This window comes from Macrotis lagotis, chromosome 1 (assembly GCF_037893015.1).
Source record: "Macrotis lagotis isolate mMagLag1 chromosome 1, bilby.v1.9.chrom.fasta, whole genome shotgun sequence".
Taxonomy (NCBI): domain Eukaryota; kingdom Metazoa; phylum Chordata; class Mammalia; order Peramelemorphia; family Peramelidae; genus Macrotis; species Macrotis lagotis.
The window spans coordinates 623050823-623061611 of NC_133658.1; the positions used below are offsets into that span (position 1 = coordinate 623050823).

At 42.9% G+C, this 10789-nt stretch overlaps 1 protein-coding gene across 2 annotated transcripts; it reads right to left on the reverse strand.

Annotated features, from left to right (window-relative positions):
* Positions 1 to 1641: 1641 nt before the first annotated feature.
* On the reverse strand, positions 1642 to 7085 carry CXCR4 (C-X-C motif chemokine receptor 4). 2 transcript variants are annotated; one of them, XM_074215069.1, is made up of 2 exons: positions 5139 to 5606; positions 1642 to 4820 (listed from the first exon to the last, which is right to left on the reverse strand). In XM_074215069.1, the coding sequence occupies exon 2, from the start codon at positions 4776 to 4778 to the stop codon at positions 3759 to 3761; it is 1020 nt and encodes a 339-aa protein (XP_074071170.1). In that variant the 5' UTR covers positions 4779 to 4820; positions 5139 to 5606; the 3' UTR covers positions 1642 to 3758. The 2 variants fall into 2 exon arrangements, with proteins under 2 accessions (XP_074071170.1, XP_074071169.1); XM_074215068.1 differs by lacking the exon at positions 5139 to 5606 and adding an exon at positions 6951 to 7085 and having other exon boundaries at positions 1643 to 4820.
* Between the last annotated feature and the right edge of the window lie 3704 nt (positions 7086 to 10789).

Sequence of the window (10789 nt, forward strand, 5' to 3'; positions counted from 1 at the left end):
CCTGGGGAGGGCTTTAAATACTAAACAGAGAAGTTTGTATTTGATTCTAGAGTTAATAGACAACCATGGGAGTTTACTGAGTGGGGGAGTGACATGGTCAATCCTATACTCTAAGGACTAATCACACTTTGGCAGCCAGCTGGATTGGAGAAGAGAGATTTGAGGCCAGGAAACCAATTAGAAGTTATTACAAGCCTATAGACAAGAGTTAATGAAGATGAGGTGACTATGGGAATAAAGAGGAGAGAAATGAGAAGTGTAAGGTACACTTGCCAATCAGCAAGACTTGCCAAATGATTAGACATATGGGGTGAAAGAGAATATTTAAGATTCCTTTACAATTTACCTCCTATCTCCCTTTTGATTCTTTGGAAACTCTACTGCTCCTTTCAATTTAGCTTATACATTTTTTTCTTCTTCCTTTCCCTACCTAAGGATGGCTTTCTTTTATCTTCATCGTTCCAATTAATGATGACAACTCTTTCATGCAGGAAGTCCTCCCTGATGTCCACAAATAAAAGACCTCCACTGTCCTCAGAATCAGTCTGCACTTTGGACTTTTTCCTAATTGCCTATTTTCTGACATAGTAATTTGTATAGTTCTTATTACCAATAAATTGTAAACTCCCTGAGTAGAGGTAGTTTTTCTCTAACTTGTTAGAGTCAAGATCTTTTCTATATTAGGCATTTAAAGAATTGTTTGAAATTACTTGTCATTTTTAATGTTCTTGATAAATAAATGGTCCTAGTGACTTTTTGGGATATATTGCAAGTTTTTTCTTTTTTTGTTTTTTTGGTTTTTGCAAGGCAAATGGGGTTAAGTGGCTTTATCCACTGTGCCACCTAGCTGCCCCTGCAAGTTTTTTCCTTAACCAGGACTTTAAACCTATTGAATCAAGATTCATTAATAATTCTGGCCTACAATTCTTTGCATAATCTATCCCTGGTTTAGGTTTTAGGATGACATAATGCCTCATGAGTATGATAGAACATTTTTCTTCATTTTTTGAGACTTATTTATAGGCTTGTTCTTTGAATGCTTGATCGAGTTCATCTATGTTTAACTAATTTCTAAAAAGTTTTACGTCATTATTAATGTTGCTTTAATTCTGCTTCTCCAAAAGTGTAAATTATCCAATTGTCCCCTAGAGGAAGGCTGGGATTATTTGCCAGGGCTATATGAAGACAGTACACCAATGGTGAGCTACTTGAGGTAAGAATATTATCATTTTTTTCTTCATATTCCCAACTTCTTTTAAGGCTTGTCACAAAGCAAGTGCTCAATGTTTCTATGAACTATGATTTTAGAAATTCATACCATTCCTTATCAAAGTGCAGAGGTTGGAATTTTGAGTTATTGTTTTTTGCAGTTCTGTTAACAGGTTAAATATATAAGACCGTAGACTTTTGTCTTAAATTTGAACTCCTCAGAAAGGAGATTTGTGAAAGGTTATCCCAGAATAGTTCATTGTAGTCACTGAAAAAAAAGGCTGGAATCTGCTAACATTTAGCAGATAAAGCTTTGGAGTAGTGTTTTAATTCATTAGCCTTTCACAATATAAAAATTTAGAGCCCACCCTCTCCCCTCCCAAATTAGTTTATGTAGAGTTCATGTTGTTAGTACTCAGTAGTTACATGATATATTTATGCCACCTCTGGCAGCAGGTTTGATGCAAATTTCTAGCTCACATTATACAACTGGAACTCCATTACTGACCTCCAAGAACCCCATTCATAATGGAATTTAGCTAGATAGGAGAGGAACAATCAACCACTTCAGTGCATAGCAAATTGGCTATGGATTTCCCCGAATTGAGGTTACTAAGACATACCAGGATGTTGGCAGTTTTTATACAGTCACTGCATAGACATGGGAATGTTTGGAGGGACTGTGACGAGTTGGAATGATAAAAGGGATCAGGAAGAGACCCAATGCTTTTTTCCAAAGAAAGACCATACCACCCTAGTCCCAAACTTGAATGAAAACACCCATTAAAAGTAGGAGGGTCTCTTTTGATTTGTTTCAATTGCTTTTTGTTGTGCCTCCATAGTGCAAGGGAAAGAATTTGGGACAGGGGTTTAAACAGATAGGAAGGAAAAAGCATTCCCTCTGGAGAACTTCTATTGTCTCAGACAGAATAAATATTTATAGAAAAGGTTCAAGTGAGCCCATTTGTTATCTCTAGCAGAAGAATTATTTGGGACATTTAAATGTAAAACTATGTCTAAGTGCTAAGTGAATGCTTATCAGATTATTTTTCCCCTGGGAAAACCAACAAACCTAAAGAAAAAGTACATATAAAGTCTAATTGTATTCCCAAGTAACACTGAATAACATTTTAAATGAACCTGGATTTACACATTGCTGTGAGATAGAAGAATTGGATTCTATCCTAAATCTTTCCTTTCAAAGGATTTAAAATTTGCCTTGAAGAAATGTGATTTGTTTCACAAAGCTAAGACATTAGAATTTTCCTCCAATGTCCAAATATTGTCTTATTTCATTGTTCTGAATTTGGAGGGAATTGTCTCTAGAACAACCTGCTTTATCTGTAAAGGGAGGTAAATCGAGTTTATGTTATTGGAAATCGTGTAAATCTTTAAAATGGAAATTGCAGCTTAAATTTGCTCAAGATCCTGGAGGCTTACACAATCTAATGTCATTAAGACACTGTCACATTACACAACTCATCTTGGGCAAAAATTGGAAAATATGAACTCTGCTTTAGTGTATCCTTAGTTTAAGTGTATCTCTTGAGCTCTGACATCATCACTGTCAAATGTCAAATTGTTTCACTGATTCTCCTTGGGAGGAAAATGATACTTTATTTAAAGGACAAAATCATATTAGCTCAAGACAGAAGAAATCATAAGGAAAGGGGCTTTGGCTGGGTTAAATGGCATGTTATAATTCTAAATTTAGATGTCCTTTAAAAAAAATCAAAATGATATATTGACTAGATGCCTAGGTGCACTGGGTAAGGATCACAGCTTTTCAGTAGAGTCCAATTACAATTGGAAATTTTAAGTATTTTATACTCAATCTCATACTGCTTCATGTGCCCCCTCTCAACTCCTCCCACCCCAACTAACTAGGGCCTAGAAGGATCATCTTTCGGATATACTGACTCTTGACTTGAAACACTTAACTAGTACCAGGAAGTCTAAACAAAGTCAACCACAGAGATACAAATGGAACACAAAATAGTTTTCCTTTTCCTTTTATTAACAGCTTAACAGACTGTATGCTTCAGGTTTCAAGACTAATTCAATACTGGAAAAACCACCATCTAACACTGGAATTTTGGTTATAAGTGCCAATGTCTACCATCAGAATTACACTATTGTAAACCATACAATTTCAGAGAAATGGGAAAAAGTTGAAACTGAAATAGAGTATTTATGTACAAACAGCTGAGCAGACTTTTTCTAGCTTTAGTCATTCACCACACACTCTAACAAGATAAGTTCACATTTTCTAAAGCTATACAGTCAGACAAATATTAACAGTTGCAAACCAAGCATTGGCCACAGGTCCTGCCTAGACACTCATTGACATAGAACATGAACACATTTATATAAATAAATCAATTAAAACATAACAAAAACATCCCTATAGTAAAAAAAAAGACAATAAATTTCAACAGTAAATAATAAGCTGTACATTATGGTCAGTCTTTTTTGTCTGTCCAAAAAAGTGTAACTTAAAAAAAAGTTTTTTCATTATAAAAAAATTCTTTAGGTCTTCAAAGATGGTGTTAGCTGGAGTGGAAACTTGAGGATTCTGACTCAGTAGAAACAGATGAATGTCCTCCCCTCTTGCCCTTTGAAAGTATCTTAAGGCTTGAGCCTCTGCTAACTGATGTTAGTGCATTCTGGGCAGAGGTTTTGAATTTGGCACCAAGGAAAGCATAGAGGATAGGATTCAAGCAACAATGAAAAAAGGCCACTGCCTCTGTGATGGAGATCCATTTGTGCACGGCACTGTCAAAGTCACAGTCCTGCTTGATCACCTCCAGGAGAACAAATGTATCTATACTGATCCCAATGTAATAGGGCAGCCAGCAGGCGAAAAATGCCAGGATAAGGATGACTGTGGTCTTCAGGGCTTTTCTTTTCTGGTGACCCTTTGAGTGGGATAACTTGGAAATGATAATGCAATAACAGGTCAGGATAATTAAGCCGGGTAAAACAAGCCCAACCAAGATATGTTGAAAGCGGAAAGAAATCTGCCAATTGTCATGAGGGTACACCCGGTCACAAAAGTACCTTCCATTGGCTTCACCTGTGTTGGCAAAAATGATATCGGGAACTGTCAGCAGGACAGCAGGCAGCCACACGCCTAAATACACCACTTTTTCCGCCAACAGCTTTCTTGGTCTCTGACTGTTGGTCGCATGAACGATGGCCAAGTATCGGTCTAAACTAATAAAAGCCAGAATCAGGACACTGCCGTAGAGGTTGACTGTATAAATGACATGTACGGCCTTGCACAAAAAATTCCCAAAGTACCAGCTTGCAGCAGCATCCACGGCCCAGAAGGGAAGAGTGAGAACAAACAGGAGATCAGCGACGGAGAGGTGCAACCTGTACTTGTCGGTCATGCTTCTCAACTTCTTCTGATAGCCCATGACAATGATAACCAATCCATTGCCCACAATGCCGGTCAAAAAGATGATGGAGTAGACGGTAGGTAGAAAGATTCGGTTGAAATCCTCGTTTTCCTGCCGGAAACAGGGCTCTTTGCCATCGTAATCACCTGAGCCAAACCCCTCCATACTGTTGTTATCATGAAACTCAATGATTAAGCCTGTGAAGGACTGCAAGGAAACAGAAGAAAAAATGTTAAATGACAGGAAATTACAAACCCCAGCACTTGAATCAAGCTATAGATCTCTAAATCCTTTTTTATTTTTTTTTAAACAAAAGCTATTCAACTCTCTCCCCCCCTTTCCGGAACCCCATAAAAATTCTTCCAAGGGAAACAACTTTCCTACTGAAGGGTGGCGCACCCTTAAGATGGCACCATTTCTTTACAATTCCCCATCTCTTCTCGTCTACAACTCCTAAAGCAAGGCTACAGCTTAGATTGTCTCTTAACTACAAAATCTCAAGAACTCTGAACCCCGCCCGCCTACCAAAAGAAACTTCCAAGAGATATTCTTCTGGGCGGGAACAGGTTGGGGCAAGAGGGGGATTCAATCTCAAGAAGCCGAATCAAAGCACATGAGCGAGAAAAACAAGAGATGGAGACAGGGCAGCGTAGGCGCACCAAACGACTCTGTTCTCTACTGAAGCAAGTTTTTTTTTTTTTCTTAAAGCACAAACCATTGTGTCCTGGAGCCACATATGGTCAGGCTTGGGGAATCCGCCAAAACAGTGTGCCTGAGGTGTGTCTGGCAGGCGCGGAAAACTTGGGCTAGTTAGTACGGGCGCCCCCACCCTCCCAAGTGTTTATTCCTGCAGGTTATTCTGGCAGTTTGCAGAGCGGATCTTCGCTTCCCTGGGTGGAGAAGGAGCTGTTGTTTGGGGTCACGCGTCCTGGACTCTACCTCCTCGCCCCAAGTTTCATTTCCTCCCTCACTTGTTCCAACATCAACCACGGTCTGATAAGTACTGTTCCCCCCTCCCCACTTCCCTCCCACCCAGTCGACCCCTCTTGGCCAAACCCCAACGTTGGTCAGGCTAATGGGATCTAGAGAGCAGCAGCTGGAACCCGCGCACCCAGCAGCCTAGAGCCTGCGGTCCAGTGCGAATCCAAACGGTTCCCCATCTTCAAGGCACGCTCATCTCTACACTCCCTGCACCCCTTTGAGCCCCCTCACCGGCCCCCCGCCCCTAGGGTCGCCAGAGCACTCCCAGAGCACCTCCACAACCCAACCTGGGCGTGCTACTGCGCATTTCAGAGTGTGCTGGCTTTGAATCGCGCGCCACTGAAGGGAGGAAACGAAAACTAGGGGTGGGGGTTCAAAAAGCAAAAGGAAACCACTGACAGTTAGACAGCCGCATTTGAACCAAGCAGATTCGCACACTTGTACCCACCCTCCATCCCCCTGCCCCTCCATGCTGTTCAAGCCCAAGGACGGTGCGCCCTCCCGGGTAAAGACCTCCCAACCTCGTGCGCCCACTAGTCGAGATGCCCGGGTTGACCCGGACGCGCAGCCTAAGGCAAAGCCAACCCCGCACGCATCCCGGAGACACCCGACGCCGAAGCTAAGATCCCAAAGCGCCCGAGTTCCTAACCTCCAGTAACCGCACGGCGTCTGCAAATCCCCACTCCAAAGAAAACAGCGATGCTACCCAATGCCACAGGCTTTTAAGACTTAGCAAGAGACTTACAGTCTCCAAAGGGAGTTTCTGAATTACTCCAAAGTCTCGGCCGATCCTCCCCCACAAACAACCTTCAGGCAAGGGACAGCCAGATCGCTTCTTATGGGTGGGCGGCAGAATAGAGGGAATTAGTGCCCCTTCCTTTTCCAGGTTGCACCTGGGAACCGGGACAGCTCCCAGTGGGGCGCAGACAACGCACCTCCTGGACAGAACCCCCAGCGCATCCTTTATAAAGTCCCCCCAGGAGTTCACTTTGCTGGCCCGCTACCCCAATTCTCGCCTTCTGTCTTCCTTGTGGCTCCGGGTGGCCAGTTCCTTCCCAGGCTCTTCCCACATCTGCACTGAATGCACCTTTTTGTTTGCAAACAGAGCGCAAGAAACCAAGCCAGTGCACGGTCCCACCCAGCCACTGGCGCGCAGCTCAGCAGCCCAAATCAAACCTCAAAGGGAAAAAAAAGGGGGGAGCGGCAACTCCTACTTCTATTTCATCCTGCCCCCCCCCCAGGACGGGCCCCTTGCAGGGCCGGGAGCCCCTCTCAAAGTTGGGCAGCAGGGAAGGGGCGTGCTGGGGAATGCCTTCGCAACCGCGAGGAGGAGGAGGAGGTCGGCAGGGCACTCACATCCAGATCATCCCCGCTGTTGGAACTCATGCTTGCGGCAGCAGCAGCAGCAGCAGCCGGCGGCCCCCGCCCAGAGACGCGACTTCCAAACAAACCACTCCAAACCTCAGTCACCACCGACAAACTCTGAAGTTTCACGGAGAGCCCGACTTTTATAAACCCGGCTTGGAGGCGCAGGGGCGCATGCGTCCTGCCCGACTAGCGGGGAGGGGGAGAGGCTCGCTTTGAATCCTTTGAATAGACGGGGCGGGGGGTGGGGGAGGAGCGGGGCGGGGGGGACGAGGGGCGGGAGCAGGGTGCCGCGGTTAGTCTAGCGGACTCTTGTTAGGGAAGCCCCGGTGCGAAACACGCAATGAACTTCGTCACGTAGTGTTGTTTTTTTGGCGGGGAAGATGGGGAAAGAACTGAGAAGGAGGAACATAGAGTTGGCCTCTGTTTAGGTCTCCTCTGGAAGAAAAAGGATTCTCCTGGCATCCTTTTGGAAGGAGGATATTAGAGCCGAAAGGCATCTTCTTGTTCTGCCCTTTATTTTACAAAGAAAGGAAACTGAGTGACTTGCCCAAGTCCCTGGTTTGTAGCAGAGCTTGGAGTTTCCAATCTCGATTCTGGACAGATCAGAACGCTTTGATTTTTTTCCCTTTTTTCTTTAAAGAGGGAGTCTAAGGGAACTTCTATATGAGACTTTTTCACTTATATGTAACAAGGGAAAGTGAAGCTTGGAGTGGAGAAGTATGCATAGATCAAAAAATGAGGTTTTGAAGAATTTAAACATTGAAGGGGGGAGGATGAGAAGGGGGGTAGAATACAAAACCCCTAAGATTCAGGGACTTTACATTGAGAGTGAAGTCATTAAAAAATGAATGGCAGCATGCCCATATGTCTTAGTCAATAATTTTAATAGAGACCGAATTACTTGTAGAATAGAATAGAATGGTCCTAATTGACGAAGAGTCTGGAGAGGCTGATCTTGAAAACCCCCCCTAGAAGCAGATGGGATTTGAACCAAATTTAGTGAGTCCTTTTAGGTTAAAAAAAAGTTGTTCCAATTAATCAGTTAAATTAACAAGCATTTATTAAGGTGCTTCTTAAGACGATGAAGACACAGGGAGAAAAGTGGAGTAGTGAGGAATGGTTTTTTAAGGGCGGTGAATTAAGGTACAAATCTAGTCTTAGCTTGATGGAAAAGGAGCCAGGACAGCCGAGGCTGGGAAAATGGGGATTCCGCTCAATTTGAATGCTAGGCTAAAGGGTTGCAGGTACATACAATGGAAAGCCAACCTCCTCTGCCCCCTTCCCTTCGCAGCCTCTCAGCTTTCTGCGTTACCAGGATGGGCATTTTAGCTGTATGAGACAGGGGGAGCTGTGCAATCTAAGAAGAGTGGGGAGGCGGGACCAAGAAAGGACGTGCCAAGCTGCTGCAGGTTGGGCATTTTTCTTGATCCCTTCCTACCATCGTCTCTATGGGAATACAAAAACCAAGCAAGTCACATTGCCCCAACCTCAGAGCCTCTTAGGTGCCTATAGGAAATCTCCTTTTTGTGAAACTACAAGTCTGAAGTTCAGTTTCTTTAGAGGATGGAGATCCGTTTTCCCAGCAAAATGAAAAACTCACCTAGTTTTGATTTCCATATCTACTTGCCTCACCAGTCGCCTTCCATTTACCGTTCTTTTGTCATTCACCCTGAAATCATAATGGAAAACTGGAGTTTTGCTGAATGTTTCAAAGTCTGCCAATTTAGGGAGGCATTTAATGGTGTTACAAGGGTCAGTGTTGGGTAATGGATGCAAAATTTAATTTAGGCATCGCAGACATGTTTAAACTAGCTGTGGATACAAATTAGCTATGCGAGTTGGGCAAGTCACTTAACTTGTAAAGGCCTCACGGAAATCTCTTAAGAGTTATGGTACAGACTTGATGAGTAAATGGACACGGATAAAATCCCAGGTCCAAAAAAGTAAAATGGAACACCTGCACACCACACTTTTCTCCTGCTAAATCACCCTAAAAAGGAGTCTTCACTTCTTTCTTCTCATTTGATCCTCACTGCAGTACCATGAAGTAGATAGAGCAGGCAGTATACTCATTTTAGAGATGAGGGAAATGACTTAAGGGCACATGGCTTTGTAGTGGCTTAGTTGGGAGAGGAAGTTCTTTTTAAATCCCAGCTTTGTGTTCCTTCTGCTAGACCATACCCTATCAGCACTGGGCGCACACACACACACACACACACACACACACACACACACACACACACACACACACAACTTTTTTTTTACAGTGTCTCTTGTTTTCATCATACACTGCTTCTATTTTTTTTCCCCTCTAGGGTCATTGCTTGCTCATTTTGACCTCAAAGCTTCAGTAGTGGCTGAAACCCAGAGAAGTGAGATCTTCCCACTCAGTGCTTGAAGTTAGATGGGGGAAAATAAAGGAAGGAGGATGATTCAAAATAAGGAATATTTGATGATTTCAGACATGAAGATCTCCTTGTATATAACACAAGAAAACATTGGGAGAAGGAAGGAAAAAGTTCTGGATTTGGAAATTATTTGTCACTTGGGAGGCAGTTAATAAAGTGGCAAAAGTTGTACTTTCCTTTATTAACTTGATATTCAACATAGAATGAATCACTTCATCTTTTTTTGGGTTTCAAGGTCCTTGCCTATAAAATGTGAGGGCTGGATCAGGTTATTTCTAAAGGTCTCTTTGCCTTTGAGTCCATGAGGTCCAGTTAGGCAGCCCAGCTTGTTTGGAGTGGTATGGGTCAGGTCCTACCCCTCAAAAAGCACTGCCAATACAATATAGATGTTTTAGCTGGTTGCCTCTTTCTTGCCTATTCATCCAGTATTCTCCCCTTTTGTCCATACTCAAATTTCAACTCAGGTTGCATCTTCTGCAAGAAGTCCTACAAGACTATTAATAAGCACTTGAATAAATGCTTCTCTCTCTCTCTCTCTCTCTCTCTCTCTCTCTCTCTCTCTCTCTGTCTCTCGCTCTCTGTCTTTCTCTGTCTCTGTCTGTCTGTCTCTCTCCCCCCTCCCCCCCTACAAACACATACAAACATACTCATTGACCAATCAGTCTGGCTTTCTATCCACCAAAAGCATTATAAGCTTTAGAATTGAAAAAAGACCTTAGAAATCATTCCTCCTTTGAAATTTCTAAAAAGCTGACTCTACTTCTCATTTGGCAGTCTATAACATGCTTTCAAGAGCTTTTCTACTATTTAACTTTTCCTCTGAGTATATATTATCTCCTCAAAGACTGTAAATCTTCTGGGGGGGGGGCTAGACATCCCCCACCCAAACTAATTCATTGCTCAGCAAATGGCAGGCATTCAATAAATATTTGTTGGTGTAATGAATGAATATCCTGTGTGGTTCTTGTAACAGATCTAGAGCTAATGCTGCTTTGGCCCTGTTTCTAAATTCTCAAGCTGTCTCTAACCCAGAGAATGACTGGGTTTTGGTCCCACATGGAGAGGATGCTTAAAAATTCAGAGACACAGTGGCAGGCATCCTGCTACCTCCTGTTGCTCCCTCTGCAGCTGGTTGATTTGTGTATATATATATATATATGTATATATATATATATATATATATATATATATATATACACACATATATATGTGTGTGTGTGTGTGTGTGAGGATGACAGAAAGTTGTACTCCTTTCCAACCTCTCTCTCTCTCCCCTCCCTTCTCCCACCCTAGCATTGTTGACTTGGAAGTCAGACTTGGAGAAAGTTTTAGGACAGACTCCCCCGTGGACTGAAATGTCTGAAGTGAAAGGGATCAAGGGCACAGTATTCTAGCCGCCCTTTCTTGATCTTTAAAAGA